The sequence below is a fragment of the Oncorhynchus tshawytscha genome, linkage group LG19 (assembly GCF_018296145.1).
Source record: "Oncorhynchus tshawytscha isolate Ot180627B linkage group LG19, Otsh_v2.0, whole genome shotgun sequence".
Taxonomy (NCBI): domain Eukaryota; kingdom Metazoa; phylum Chordata; class Actinopteri; order Salmoniformes; family Salmonidae; genus Oncorhynchus; species Oncorhynchus tshawytscha.
The window spans coordinates 46,191,919-46,208,305 of NC_056447.1; the positions used below are offsets into that span (position 1 = coordinate 46,191,919).

Sequence of the window (16,387 nt, forward strand, 5' to 3'; positions counted from 1 at the left end):
CATCACTTTGTCAACAAAGTTTGAGATTCTCTGGATTTATGGTCGGAACTCGGAAAAAGCCTCTCGATTGAATAGCAGGCTACTGTTACGGATTGCTTTGCACTGAGTCAGTTAGGCACTGATTCCTTCCAAAAGACTCATTGTTGAATTTGCGATTTCCAACTTGTTGCGTAATCTTTATGTCCAATGGCCAATGAGCACCGATACATTTTATCTATTATTTCTCTTCATATGACAAGGATTAAAAAGGATTTGCCAGTAGATTGTTGACTTGATTTATGATAACGACTGCTAGCTAAGACTTTGAAAGTAAGATGTTGACATGATCAGTCCAATCAAAGCTACTGTAGATATAACGTGATAACTTGTCATTCTATCTGTGGACAACGACCTTGAGCCTTCTTGGATGGACACTTCTAATATATTTATTTATTTTACCTTTATTTAACTAGGCAAGTCAGTTAAGAACACATTCTTATTTTTAATGACGGCCTAGGAACGGTGGGTTAACTGCCTGTTCAGGGGCAGAACGACAGATTTGTACCTTGTCAACTCTATGGCAGAACCCAAGGGGCAAAAAATGTCAGTCTCTAACCTTAAAATTAGGGGTGACGTACTGTCCCATGAGTGACAGAAAACTGAGCCAATCAGGCACAATGCTCTGTATTTTCTGCTGGCTTGCCCCATCTCCACAGAAAGCACTGAGCTAGGCTGAAACACCTGCATTTTGTAGCTGCCTTACTCAAGAAAGCACTGCGCTAGGCTGAAACACCTGCATTTTGTAGCTGCCTGACTCAAGAAAGCACTGAGCTAGGCTGAAACACCTGCATTTTGTAGCTGCCTGACTCAAGAAAGCACTGAGCTAGGCTGAAACACCTGCATTTTGTAGCTGCCTTACTCAAGAAAGCACTGCGCTAGGCTGAAACACCTGCATTTTGTAGCTGCCTGACTCAAGAAAGCACTGAGCTAGGCTGAAACACCTGCATTTTGTAGCTGCCTGACTCAAGAAAGCACTGAGCTAGGCTGAAACACCTGCATTTTGTAGCTGCCTTACTCAAGAAAGCACTGAGCTAGGCTGAAACACCTGCATTTTGTAGCTGCCTGACTCAAGAAAGCACTGAGCTAGGCTGAAACACCTGCATTTTGTAGCTGCCTGACTCAAGAAAGCACTGAGCTAGGCTGAAACACCTGCATTTTGTAGCTGCCTGACTCAAGAAAGCAAAAAAAAGAGACCGTGTTTGTATGCGGCTTTATTAACTCATACAAATGTTTTTTTTTTTACATTGTTTGCAAACTGATATGTAACACGGCTCTGCCCCACCTGCCCTAAATGACAGGATAAGAGCGTCTGCTAAATGACTCGAATGTAAAGGTTAGTAATCTACCATGATTAACAAAACTAGACTTATTTTTGGCTCAAAGAAACAGCCTGCAAACACCTTGGATTAACATCTCTACCTGAGTCACTATGAAGCATCCCTGAGCTGCCTAGGACAATCGTTTTTTTCTTTTTTTTTACATGGAGAGAGGCAGGGGAAGAGAAACAGATTTGGAGTGAGGTGGAGAAAGAGGCAGGGAGAGAGGAAGAGAGGTAGCGGTGGTTGACAAAACGTGAGTTCCAACAGTGATGTGATTGTGAATCACCTCCTGTGTCTCTATTAGTCCCATGCGGAGAGCTTGACTGAACAGGAGTTTAAATAGCCATTATCATCTCCATTTTAAAAGCGGGTTATAAATAACACATCACAGCGAAGTAGCGCCCACACACCCTTCAACAGATCTGGTGTTAGACCGGCCTCTTAGTCACTAATGTAACTGACGCTCCCATTCACTCCTTTTTTATTTTCACTTCTCTCTCTCGCTGTCTGTCTCTCTCTGTCTGCCTCTCTCTCTCTTTTTCTCTCTGTGTGTGTGTCTCTCTCTGTGTGTGTCTCTGTCTCATCTTGTTTCTTCCAATGACTCTCTGTTTCCATCTACAGTGCCATTTATTTCTGCCTTCCCATATTTTCTCTGTCTTCAGCAATCCATTTATCTTTCCCACCCTCAATCTTTCTATCCTTTCCTCCATCTTTCTCTTTCTTTATCTCTTCATATGCTATTTTGATAGAAATCCATGCTGATGCCAATCTCAGTGTCAAAATCTGTCTGTCTTTCTTTCTGTGTGTCTATCTGTCATTTCAGTCCGCCCACTCCAGTCCGTTGGCATGGTGATGAACAGGAACAGGAAGTAAGTGGTTAGGGAAGTCAGACTCAGGCTGCAGTCCAAACGCAATATTTTTTATACCCTTAGCCCTCACGCTAGCCACTTTCCGTCGGGGGAATCCCAGTCGAAACTGGATGCAGTTTGACTGCCATCTTAAGTGGTGGTATATATATAAATAGGTCCACAGACGATGCAATCTCAACCACACTGCACACTGCCCTAACCCATCTGGACAAGAGGAATACCTATGTGAGAATGCTGTTCATCGACTACAGCTCGGCATTCAACACCATAGTACCCTCCAAGCTCGTCATCAAGCTCGAGACCCTGGGTCTCGACCCCGCCCTGTGCAACTGGGTACTGGACTTCCTGACGGGCCGCCCCCAGGTGGTGAGGGTAGGCAACAACATCTCCTCCCCGCTGATCCTCAACACTGGGGCCCCACAAGGGTGCGTTCTGAGCCCTCTCCTGTACTCCCTGTTCACCCACGACTGCGTGGCCATGCACACCTCCAACTCAATCATCAAGTTTGCGGACGACACAACAGTGGTAGGCTTGATTACCAACAAAGACGAGACGGCCTACAGGGAGGAGGTGAGGGCCCTCGGAGTGTGGTGTCAGGAAAATAACCTCACACTCAACGTCAACAAAACTAAGGAGATGATTGTGGACTTCAGGAAACAGCAGAGGGAACACCCCCATCCACATCGATGGAACAGTAGTGGAGAGGGTAGCAAGTTTTAAGTTCCTCGGCATACACATCACAGACAAACTGAATTGGTCCACTCACACAGACAGCATCGTGAGGAAGGCGCAGCAGCGCCTCTTCAACCTCAGGAGGCTGAAGAAATTCGGCTTGTCACCAAAAGCACTCACAAACTTCTACAGATGCACAATCGAGAGCATCCTGGCGGGCTGTATCACCGCCTGGTATGGCAACTGCACCGCCCTCAACCGTAAGGCTCTCCAGAGGGTAGTGAGGTCTGCACAACGCATCACCGGGGGCAAACTACCTGCCCTCCAGGACACCTACACCACCCGATGCTACAGGAAGGCCATAAAGATCATCAAGGACATCAACCACCCGAGCCACTGCCTGTTCACCCCGCTGCCATCCAGAAGGCGAGGTCAGTACAGGTGCATCAAAGCTGGGACCGAGAGACTGAAAAACAGCTTCTATCTCAAGGCCATCAGACTGTTAAACAGCCACCACTAACATTGAGTGGCTACTGCCAACACACTGTCAATGACACTGACTCTACTCCAGCCACTTTAATCATGGGAATCGATGGGAAATGATGTAAATATATCACTAGCCACTTTAAACAATGCTACCTTATATAATGTTACTTACCCTACATTGTTCATCTCATATGCATACGTTGATACTGTACTCTATATCATCGACTGCATCCTTATGTAATACATGTATCACTAGCCACTTTAACTATGCCACTTGGTTTACATACTTATCTCATATGTATATACTGTACTCGATATCATCTACTGTATCTTGCCTATGCTGCTCTGTACCATCACTCATTCATATATCCTTATGTACATATTCTTTATCCCCTTACACTGTGTATGACAGTAGTTTTTTTTGGAATTGTTAGTTAGATTACTTGCTCGTTATTACTGCATTGTCGGAACTAGAAGCACAAGCATTTCGCTACACTCGCATTAACATCTGCTAACCATGTGTATGTGACAAATAAAATTTGATTTGATTTGATTTGATTTGGTCCAATTCACAAACGTTGCCACCTCAGCCCTTGGTTTATTTAGAGGGAACGAGTGAACAATTCAATTCAAATTGTAGTAACGTTTCAAACTCCGGTGGCTGCGAAGTGGCAAATTCAATCAACAAGGCTGCATTTTTGGCATTTGAGACAAAATTACGACACTAGCTTTCTAGTTAGCTAAACAATATGTATAGATGACATTGATTTTACCATTGGAAAATAGGAATGACGCTCAGACTTATAGTGAGGAGCCTAAAAAACGTAGCTAGCTAGCTTCATAAACATATTTTTTTGTAATTCTGAAATGTATTGGAATAAATTACCAAACTATAAAACTAGCTAGCCAGATATAGGTAACTGTAGCTAGCTATCTGACAGGAGAGCTAGCTATGTTTCCTTGCTAGGTACATCAATAGCTTTAGGTTGGTTGTTTTTAGGCTAACTATCCCTCGCTTTGACAAGGGACATTTAAGGTACACTCAGATGTGACAATGTAAAACGTAATTCAAGGGCTGATGGTTTAGGGCTGAGGGCTGTCTACTTCGCATTTGGAGTGCAGCCTCAGGAAAATAATATGTTTTGCTGCAATATTTTGACTCACCACACTGTGTAGTTGCTATGCCAACAGTAAAGAAACAAACATCAAATCAGAATTCTTAATGTGTGCACACCAGGGATTTGATACTTACCTGTGTTTTTCTGATGAATATCTGCACTCAAGTTACAACACAGTAACATCCTTAGCCCTCCTTCCACCCCCACATATCCTCACATGTACTCACATGAATAAGGCTGCCTTACACAGTACAATTCCCTGTGTAAGGCGAGAGCTGAGGAAAGGCAGCCTCAGTTATATGAAGTCCCATTAATGAATAGTGGGGCCACTCTGGATGCTGGAGCAGAGGAGGTTGATAAGGACTGGGGGCTGATGGAGCCTTTTAAATATTTCAGTGTCTGTAATGTAATGTTTTCTCACTTTCTCTGTAGAGCTGGGCCTGAGAACAGACGCCCTCTCACCTCTCTCATACTTTTACCCTTTCTCTCTCTCTCTCTCTCTCTCTCTCTCTCTCTCTCTCTCTTTTATTTTGTATTTTTTTTTTAATCCTCTCAAATGTCAGTTTTTTCTTACAGGCTGGTACGCATGAGCATGGTGGTACATGATTTAATTCTCTCTTTCTTACAGGCTGGTACGCATGAGCATGGTGGTACATGATTTAATTCTCTCTTTCTTACAGGCTGGTACGCATGAGCATGGTGGTACATCATTTAATTCTCTCTTTCTTACAGGCTGGTACGCATGAGCATGGTGGTACATGATTTAATTCTCTCTTTCTTACAGGCTGGTACGCATGAGCATGGTGGTACATCATTTAATTCTCTCTTTCTTACAGGCTGGTACGCATGAGCATGGTGGTACATCATTTAATTCTCTCTTTCTTACAGGCTGGTACGCATGAGCATGGTGGTACTGTGAAAGGCTGTGAAAGCAAAGTTTGGTTTAACCAAAGCCTTGATACTTTCTAGTCCACTCCAGTCCACCAAGCGATGGATGGAGGATGGAGGGTACTTCTCAAATGGATGACTTATGCTCCAAAAGCAGCATTTCACCCATCCAACATTTACTTCCAAAATTCCTTAGATTCGTAGACGCTGTTCCCGCTACAGAAGGGAAACAACTTGCGGAAAAACAGGTAAACTTTGAACAACATATTTGCAATGTAAAGTAAAAGGGGCATGGTCTGACATGTAAAAGTTAGGCTTTGAATTCCTGTGTCTATCCCTAATGGAAAATGGCATCCAATTTCCTATACAGTGCACTGACCAGAGCCCAATGAGTATACAAAACATTAAGAACACCTGCTCTTTCCATGACATACACTGACCAGGTGAATCCAGGTGAAAGCTTTGATCCCTTATTGATGTCACTTGTTAAATCCACTTCAATCAGTGGAGACATGTTAAATAAGGATTTTTAAGCCTTGTGACAATTGAGACATGGATTGTGTGTGTATGCCATTCAGAGGGTGAATGGGCAAGCCAACAGATTTAAGTGCCGTTGAAATGTGTATGGTAGTAGGAGCCAGGTGTACCAATTTGTGTCAAGAACTGCAATGCTGCTGGGTTTTTCATGCTCAACAGTTTCCTGTGCGTATCAGAAACGATCCACCACCCAAAGGACATCCAGCTAACTTGACACAACTTTGGGAAGCATTGGAGTCAACATGGGCCAGCATCCTTGTGAAACGCTAGAGCATGCCTAGCGTGGGGGGGGGGGTGCAACTCAATATTAGGAAGGTGTACAGGAATAGGATGCAATTTCAGACTCAACTCCTCTGTGGGCCTCTGGGTTCTCTGTATGGGATTGACACAGAGGTGAAAGCTAAGAACAGGAAGCGTCCTGAAATCAATATCACCATTGTGTCAAGCGCTCGCCTCTCTCTCTCTCTCTCTCTCTTCCGCCTGATTCCAGACATGTTAAACTGCTACCAAACGCCGCATCCTACGGCTAAACGCTGACAGACAGAAAGAGGCCTCTCTCGGATAACATGTTGGTTACAGTGACATGAAAAATAAGCATTGGTTTATTCATAGGGATGTCTTTTTGACAGGGATTATTGATGCCAGGGTACATGTCCAAGCCTGTATTGTGTGTAGAATAGTTTCATTTCACTATAGATCGAGTCAGGGGGAGATTGAAATAGAGTTACATGTGAGTGCATATTCTCCAGATGACGCTATCAAATCACATCCGGTAAAAGGAAATATGTGGGCTGATCCATCTGTTGCTCTAAGCAAAGATTTTATTGACTTATTTTTTATGTGCTGGATGGATAATACTTGATTGAATTTAACTTTTATAACTGATGTTTTTCTGTTCAACTACTAAAATGCCACCTGCTATTATCAAACTGTTTTTCAGTTAAGTTAGTGGAGTCCAAAATCTTGCTACAGTCAGTGTTTCCGAAGAGAACCTCTCAAACTAAGGGACGAACAAACTCACTGCTGTAGGCTCTAGGATTGCTGCACAAAACAATCTCCCTGGGTATTGCTGTTCTGGTCACCATGAAACCCGACCTAGGCCATATTATTTCCCAATCCTTTTTACGCCCTCTTTACGCCCTCTCCCCAACTTCCCCTCCTTTGGCCCTGGAGACTGAAAGTAATGCCTGTGTAAACACCCTCACTCCTTCATCTACCCTTACCTCCCTCTTACCTCTCACCATACCTTTCATCCCTCTTTGTGCTGATTTTGACCAGTGACACACTCTGTCCCCCCCCCCCATGTCCTCTCTCACCCTGGAATGCAGACGGCCCCTGCTATATTGACCACCACCTGCACAGTCATGACCCCTGCCCACCACCCCTTCCATCCCCACCCTCTCACAATACATTGGTGTTAAATTGCCTTGAGCCTTTGTTCAACCCACCCCAAATGGACTCTGAGGAGTTAGCTGGATATGGTGGCGATGGATAGAGTTGAGTTTCCATTGTTTTCCCGGCGGGAGAGGTGAAGAAGCAAAGGGCCTAGCAACGTTAACTACGTTAGCTTGCTATTGCTGCTTTATGGGAGGCCGTCATTGTAAAATAAAAAGATGTTCTTAACTGACTTGCCTAGTTAAATAAAGGTTAAATAAAAAATAGAATGGTGGGCTTGCCTCAGTGGAGCTAGCATTAGCCTAGCATTTGCCACATTAGCCTGCTGTTGCTTTATGGTAGGCTGGCCTTCTCAGCTTTCACATTCAAACCTGCTTCCTCCAAGAAAGGAAAACAATGAGAGAGAACCAACCATACCTCAAGCTGAGCCTGAAAATTGAATTGCTTGCAAGACATAGTACAAATGTAATTTCTCCTTCCCTCTTATTTATTTATTTTGCTCTCCACTTTTTGGTTGTGCTCGTTTGAGGTCACTGCGGGGTCTGTGGGGCTCTATCTTGCTGTGGGGGGCTGTTCTCTCACTCCTGCCATGCATTAATGTGACCTTCACTGCACCGATGTGACAATAGCCTTTAGGAAAAATATATATATTTGAAACCAATTCCAAAGTTATCCTTTTGATAATGCCCCTGTTGTGATGTCTTGGATCTGCTACAACTATCACCAAGAGCTTGTACATTTTCTTTAAATTACCTTTTTATAAGTTCTATTTGGGTTTTTAATGTCTTTTTCATATGCATTTGATCAAATCCATCCATAGGGTTTTACAAATTTGACACAGATAGGGAGGGAGGGAGCGATAGAGAGACAGAAAGGGAGGGAGGGAAAGAGAGACAGAGAGAGAGAGGGAAGGAGAGAAGGATAGAGAGAGAAATAGATGCAGGGAGGGAGGGATAGAGAGACAGCGAGAGAGATTGGTAGGGAGGAAGGGATAGAGAGAGAGAGAGAGGGAGGGAGAGGGAGGGAGAGACAGAGAGAGAGGGGGAGGGATAGAGAGAGAGAGAGAGAGAGAGAGAGGGAGAGAGGGAGGGAGGGAGGGAGGGAGAGGGAGGGATAGAAAGACAGAGAGAGGGAGGGAGGGATAGAGAGACAGAGAGAGGGAGGGATGGAGAGACAGAGAGAGGGAGGGAGGGATAGAAAGATAGGTAGGGAGGGATAGAGAGACAGAGAGGGAGGGTGGGAGGGATAGAGAGACAGATAGAGGGAGGGATAGAGAGACAGAGAGACAGAGAGAGAGAGGGAGGGAGGGAGGGAGGGAGGGAGGGAGGGAGGGAGGGAGGGAGGGAGGGAGGGAGGGAGGGAGGGAGGGAGGGAGAGAGACAGAGAGAGAGAGAGAGGGAAGGAGGGAGTGAGGGATAGAGAGAGAGGGAGGGAGGGAGGGATAGAGGTATAGAGAGAGAGGGAGTGAGGGATAGAGAGAGTGAGGGATAGAAAGAGAGGTAGGGAGGGATAGAGAGACAGAGAGGGAGGGTGGGAGGGATAGAGAGACAGATAGAGGGAGGGATAGAGAGACAGAGAGAGGGAGGGAGGGAGGGATAGAGAGACAGAGAGAGAGGGAAGGAGGGAGGGAGGGATAGAGAGAGTGAGGGATAGAGAGAGAGGGAGGGAGGGATAGAGGTATAGAGAGGGAGGGAGTGAGGGATAGAGAGAGTGAGGGATAGAGAGAGAGGGAGGGAGGGATAGAGAGACAGGGAGTGAGGGATAGAGAGAGTGAGGGATAGAGAGTGAGGGAGGGAGGGATAGAGGTATAGAGAGGGAGGGAGTGAGGGCTAGAGAGAGTGAGGGATAGAGAGAGAGGGGGGAGGGATAGAGGTATAGAAAACACCTGTTTTAGGATCCAACGACGCCCTTTCCCCCTTAAATTTTTTTATTGCCTTATACTTTCCTTGTTTCACTCCTCTCGCCTGCAGCTCCATAAACCCCCCTCTTCCCCTCATGGCGGGTAACACTGAACTGTGAGAGACAGCTGCATTTTAACTGCCCCTGGAGGTTGGATTGTGCCAATGGAGAAAGGGATGACGAAAGGAAGGGGGAGAAGATCAATTCCTTCCAAAATAGCAAGGGACAGTTTGTGAGAGAGGTCAGCAGGTCAATGTTGCTGTACCCGTGGCCGGAGGACAAGTCACCCCCCCACAACCATCCAATCCCGGACACAGCCATGTCACAAGGCACAAGAACATACTGATGTGTTTGTGTAGATGGCTTACTTTAAACAGAACATACAGTATCTGCTTGAGTAAAAACATTCAATGACTAATACTAGGGGCCATCTAGAGTAAGTCAGTTCGGGATGGGAACTTGGGTTCTATGAACATGGGCATGTTGGGTAACAGGAACGGAGCAACCTGGGTTCATTTTGTCATCAGAGTGGGGGTTGGTGGTTGGTTCACTCTCACTAACCCAGGTCTGGCTAGCCTCCAGCCGCAGGCTATCGATCTGCACAAAGGGTTTATGGGGCCCAGGAACAGGTCGGACCCATGGAGAATGGAGAGAATGGATGAAAGGAGGAAGAGAGGAGTGGGGGGTAGTAACGGACGAGTGCCCCCACCTCTTTTTAGGGGCAGATTTCACGCTGTCTGAGAAGGGAAGGGAAGGAGGGAGGGAGCACATTGAGTATATCTGAGGGGTATAGGAGGGGGTGGACCCGTCATTGAAATGTGTTGGTGTTGGTGGTGAGCGGTGAGGCGATGGTGATGGTGAGGTGATGGTGGTGTTGAGGTGGTGGTGGGATTAGTGGTAGACAAAGGGGGCAGTAATCCCTTTTTTCCATCCCCCCTTCTCTCACTTTCCCACCACCAAAATCCTATTCCCTAGGAGGGCTGTTGTTTTCTCCTACCTACTTGTCTTGTTTGTCATATGTAACTGTGTGTTAGGTGGATCTAGATAATATATAGAGGGCTAGAGAGCAGGACAAGGACAGGGAAGTTATGGGGTGATGTGCGTTTAAGCCCCGGAAAGTGGGTATATTGAGGGCTAAGTGGATAACATTATAATCGGTATTAAATGTTTTGTAGTGGCCCTCTAGGACTATCGTGTTGGGTGCTCATGGGGAAAGTATGGGGTTACCCTTAGTTCCGATCTGATAGGCCACTAGGCCTGTGTTACGGCCAATACAGTATATAAGGATGGTGGAGTGTTTGTGTGTGTGTGCGCGAGCGAGCATACTCGTCTGCTTCTGCGTGTGTGTGAAAAGGTGTGGAAAGCTGGGTGGCTGTGGAGGGGTCATAAAAGGACGTGGGGGTCAGGGTTCAGGGGTCAGGGACTTCCTGCAGGATGTAAAGGGTGTTTCTGCTCTCGTCCCCATTCACCCTGCTGCTGGTGGAACAGAGTGGTCACCACCCGGTCACAGAGGTCACCTTTAATGTGACAGGCAGAGAGAGAGAGATAGAGTTGGGAAAGTTGAGAGAGAGGAGGGAGATGGAAAGATAAATGTGGTCAACCCTCTGTTGTTGTTGAAAGCCTTGAAACAAACACAATTGTAAAGAGTACCGTGGCCAGTCAAGAGCAGTTTATGACACGGAGGAAACTTTCCTCAACACATGCAGACGCACCAATGCATGCACACCACGCCACACACAGGTCCAACAGTCCTGCCCCTTACGCCCTAGCCCCAACCCTTCCGTGTCTTCCCCCCCACCCCTGATCCAACCCTCTCAACCTCAGGCTTCAAATCAAATGTTATTGGTCACATACAGTACACATGTAAAGCAGATGTTATTGCAGGTGTAGGAAAATGCTTGTGTTTCTAGCTCTAACAGTGCAGTAATACCTAACAAGTAATATCTAACAATTTCACAACATATATCCAATACACACAAATCTAAGTAAAGGACTGGAATTAAGAATATATAAATATTTGGACGAGCAATGTCAGAGCGGCATAGACTAAGATACAGTAGAATAGGATAGAATACAGTAAATACATATGAGATGAGTAATGCAAAATATGTAAACATTATTAAAGTGACTAGTGTTCCATGTATTAAAGTGACTAGTGATTTCAAGTCTATGTATATAGGCATAATGTTCTAGAGATGGCTATTTAACAGTCTGATGGCCTTGAGATAGAAGCTGTTTTTCAGTCTCTCGGTCCCAGGTTTGATGCACCTGTACTGACCTCGTCTTCTGGATGATAGCGGAGTGATCAGACAGTGGCTCGGGTGGTTGCTGTCCTTGATGATCTTTTTGGCCCTCCTGTGATATCGGATGCTGTAGCTGTCCTGGAGGGAAAGTAGTTTGCCACCGGAGATGTGTTGGTCAGACCGCACCTCCTTCTGGAGAGCCTTGCGGTTACGGGCAGTGCAGTTAAAGTACCAGGCGGTGATACAGCCCGACATGATGCTCTCAATTGTGCATCTGTAAAAGTTTGTGAGGGTTTTAGGTGCCAAGGTTATTTTCCTGGCACCACACTCCGAGAGCCCTCACCTCCTCCCTGTAGGCTGTCTCGTCATTGTTGGTAATCAAGCCTACTACTGTTGTGTTGTCTACAAACCTGATGATTGAGTTGGAGGCGTGCGTGGCAACGCAGTCATGGGTGAACAGGTATTACAGGAGTGGGCTAAGCTAGCACCCTTGTGTGGCCCAAGTGGTTGAGGATCAGCGATGTGGAGGTGTTGTTTCCTACCTTCACCACCTGGGTGTGGCCCGTCAGGAAGTCCAGGACCCAGTTGCACAGGGCGGGGTTCAGACCCAGGGCCTCGAGCTTAATGATGAGCTTGGAGGGTACTATGGTGTTGAATGCTGAGCTATAGTCAATGAACAGCATTCTTACATAGTTATTCCTCTTGTCCAGATTGGATAGGACAGTGTGCAGCACAATGACGATTGCATTGTCTCTGGACCTATTGGGGCGGTAAGCAAATTGAAGTGGGTCTAGGGTGACAGGTAAGGTAGAGGTGATGTGATCCTTGACTAGTCTCTCAAAGCACTTCATAATGACAGAATTGAGTGCTATGGGGCGATAGTCATTTAGTTCAGTTCCCTTTGCTTTCTTGGGTACAGGAATATTGGTGGCCATCTTGAAGCATGTGGGGACAGCAGACTGAGATAGGAAGAGATTGAATATGTCCATAAACACACCAGCCACCACCGCTTCCGAGTATATTACTCGCTAATGTTCAGTCTCTGGATAATAAAGTTGACGAGCGCAATTATAAAGATCAAATGAGGATGCTAAGGTGGCTAGGTGAGGCCGAGAAAATAATTCTAAGAGAACAACATGTTAGAAAGAGGACACACAATCACACCTCCAGTTGTTGGGGTCAGAAGTCAGCTAATGTATAGTATGTCAGTGTGCTAGTATGTTTGTGTGACTTGTGCTTTCTCTGCTTAAACAGGTTTTGTGTGAGTACAGACATATCTATGAGTGATAGAGGGGGAAAGGCAGAGGAGGGGGAAGAGGGGAAGAGAAGATGAAGAAGTGGTGAAGAGGAGGTTGACGGGGGTTAGGAGAAGGAATGTTCAGAGCGTAGGTGGACCGACAGGTTGTTGATGCTCTGCTGAAAGGTATGCCAGCTGCCAAGACTCCTATCTCACCATCTGGAGTTCACGCCTAGGGCAGAGGTTATAGGTGTTGAAGAGTGGAGTAGAGAGTACACCCACCCCCCCACACCCCCCCTCTCCCTGGCTCTCACCCTGACTGACACACAGGCACGCATGCGGAGACACTCCATTCTGACGTGTAGTAGAGAGTACACCCTGCATATGACAGAGACATACACACAGTTTGTTTGTTTAGGGCAGCAGCCAACCAACAATTCCTCTTGTAAGAGCCTCGTCACACTTCGGCTACACAGATGACTCAAATGTAAACGTGCATACTTTTTACATCTCCACCGCTACCTCCTGAGGTTGAGCACGAGACTCGCCCGACAGTTACCCCCCTTGAAGCAGGGCAGTGTAAACAGAATTGTCTCGTTGAGCCAACACTCTTACAGTATATATGGTAATAGTAGAGCAATGTTTTTGAAATAGCTGAAATGTATAGACATTTTCGTAATATTTGAGGCTTTTATAGAGTTTTTACCTGAAATTGCAGTAACAGCCTGTTACATTCTGAAATTGACTCAATAGCTGCCAGCTGCCCCGAACCACATAAAACTATGGAAGTCCATCCCCACCACCAAAAACGTCAAATGTAGATCATTCAAATATGATATGTTTTCTAATATTGTGTGGAGATTTCAGAGGTAGCAGAAGTCCCAGAGTGATGGGGGAGAAATTGTTTTTCTGTTCTGGTAGTAAGCTAAACGAACCAACTCCGGACCCTAGTTGTAGCATATGACAAATTAATTAAACAGCTGTAAAAAATAAAATAAAATGACATGTGGGCTATGATGTGACCTATGATGTGGGCTATGATGTGGGCTATGATGTGGGCTATGATGTGAGTTATGATGTGGGCTATGATGTGAGTTATGATGTGGGCTATGATATAGGCTATGATGTGGGCTATGATGTGGGCTATGATATGGGCTATGATGTGGGCTATGATGTGGGCTATGATGTGGGCTATGATGTGAGCTATGATGTGGGCTATGATGTGGGCTATGATGTGGGCTATGATATGGGCTATGATGTGGGCTATGATGTGAGTTATGATGTGGGCTATGATGTGGGATATGATGTGGGCTATGATATAGGCTATGATGTGGGCTATGATATAGGCTATGATGTGGGCTATGATATGGGCTATGATGTGGGCTATGATGTGGGCTATGATGTGAGCTATGATGTGGGCTATGATGTGGGCTATGATGTGGGATATGATGTGAGCTATGATGTGGGATATGATATGAGCTATGATATAGGCTATGATGTGGGCTATGATGTGAGCTATGATGTGGGCTATGATGTGGGCTATGATGTGGGATATGATATGAGCTATGATATAGGCTATGATGTGGGCTATGATGTGAGCTATGATATGGGCTATGATGTGGGCTATGATGTGGGCTATGATGTGGGCTATGATGTGAGCTATGATATGGGCTATGATGTGGGCTATGATGTGGGATATGATGTGAGCTATGATATGGGCTATGATGTGGGCTATGATGTGGGATATGATGTGAGCTATGATGTGGGATATGATATGAGCTATGATATAGGCTATGATGTGGGCTATGATGTGAGCTATGATGTGGGCTATGATGTGGGCTATGATGTGGGATATGATATGAGCTATGATATAGGCTATGATGTGGGCTATGATGTGAGCTATGATATGGGCTATGATGTGGGCTATGATGTGGGCTATGATATGGGCTATGATGTGGGCTATGATGTGGGATATGATGTGAGCTATGATGTGGGCTATGATATGGGCTATGATGTGGGCTATGATGTGGGATATGATGTGAGCTATGATGTGGGCTATGATGTGGGATATGATGTGAGCTATGATGTGGGCTATGATATGGGCTATGATGTGGGATATGATGTGAGCTATGATGTGGGCTATGATATGGGCTATGATGTGGGCTTAGATGTGGGATATGATGTGAGCTATGATGTGGGCTATGATATGGGCTATGATATGGGCTATGATGTGGGCTATGATGTGGGATATGATATGAGCTATGATATAGGCTATGATATGGGCTATGATGTGGGCTATGATATAGACTATAATGTGGGCTATGATGTGAGCTATGATGTGGGATATGATATGAGCTATGATGTGGGATATGATATGAGCTATGATGTGGGAAATGATGTGAGCTATGATGTGGGAAATGATGTGGGCTATGATGTGAGCTATGATGTGGGATATGATATGAGCTATGATGTGGGATATGATATGAGCTATGATGTGGGCTATGATATGGGCTATGATGTGGGATATGATATGGGCTATGATGTGGGCTATGATGTGGGATATGATGTGAGCTATGATGTGGGCTATGATATAGGCTATGATGTGGGCTATGATGTGGGCTATGATGTGGGATATGATATGAGCTATGATATAGGCTATGATATGGGCTATGATGTGGGCTATGATGTGAGCTATGATGTGGGATATGATATGGGCTATGATGTGGGCTATGATGTGGGCTATGATATGGGCTATGATGTGGGATATGATGTGAGCTATGATGTGGGCTATGATATGGGCTATGATGTGGGCTATGATGTGGATATGATGTGAGCTATGATGTGGGCTATGATATGGGATATGATGTGAGCTATGATGTGGGCTATGATATAGGCTATGATGTGGGCTATGATGTGAGCTATGATGTGGGCTATGATATGGGCTATGATGTGGGCTATGATGTGGGCTATGATATGGGCTATGATGTGGGATATGATGTGAGCTATGATGTGGGCTATGATATGGGCTATGATGTGGGCTATGATGTGGGATATGATGTGAGCTATGATGTGGGCTATGATATAGGCTATGATGTGGTCTATAATGTGGGCTATAATGTGAGCTATGATGTGAGCTATGATGTGGGCTATGATGTGAGTTATGATGTGGGCTATGATGTGGGATATGATGTGGGCCATGATATAGGCTATGATGTGGGCTATGATATAGGCTATGATGTGGGATATGATATAAGCTATGATATAGGCTATGATATGGGCTATGATGTGGGCTATGATATAGGCTATGATGTGGGATATGATATAGGCTATGATATAGGCAATGATGTGGGCTATGTTGTGGGCTATGATGTGGGCTACGATGGGACCCCATTATTTTTCTATTCAGGTCATATGGTTTAAAAAGAAAACTCCTGGAAACCTCCTGGCCCCAGGGAGGATGAAAACATGAAAACCCTTTACACAGGCAAGAGACAACAATTGCGATAGACCAATAAAAGGAACAGGCCTGAGCTCTCAGTGTGCAGCGTTGTATCGTATAGTCCTATACATCTGTAATTTAAAAGATACTCATACAGCATGTCATATATATTTTGTTGATTGATTAATTCCAGTCAATAATTTGTGATTAAAAAGGCCTAGGTAGTCTAACCACCCGAAGTTTGAA

General features: G+C 45.3%; 1 protein-coding gene across 1 annotated transcript; it reads left to right on the forward strand.

The window, feature by feature from the left end:
- Window positions 1–15,555: 15,555 nt before the first annotated feature.
- Window positions 15,556–16,122, forward strand: LOC121840031 (keratin-associated protein 6-2-like). The gene has a single exon (XM_042301181.1). It carries the CDS (start codon window positions 15,556–15,558, stop codon window positions 16,120–16,122), a length of 567 nt encoding a protein of 188 aa, XP_042157115.1.
- Window positions 16,123–16,387: the final 265 nt, after the last annotated feature.

What these genes read in the sequence shown, in the direction of transcription:
- LOC121840031 (XM_042301181.1), top strand. Translation starts at nt 15,556, where the DNA reads ATGGGATATGATGTGAGCTATGATGTGGGCTATGATATAGGCTATGAT.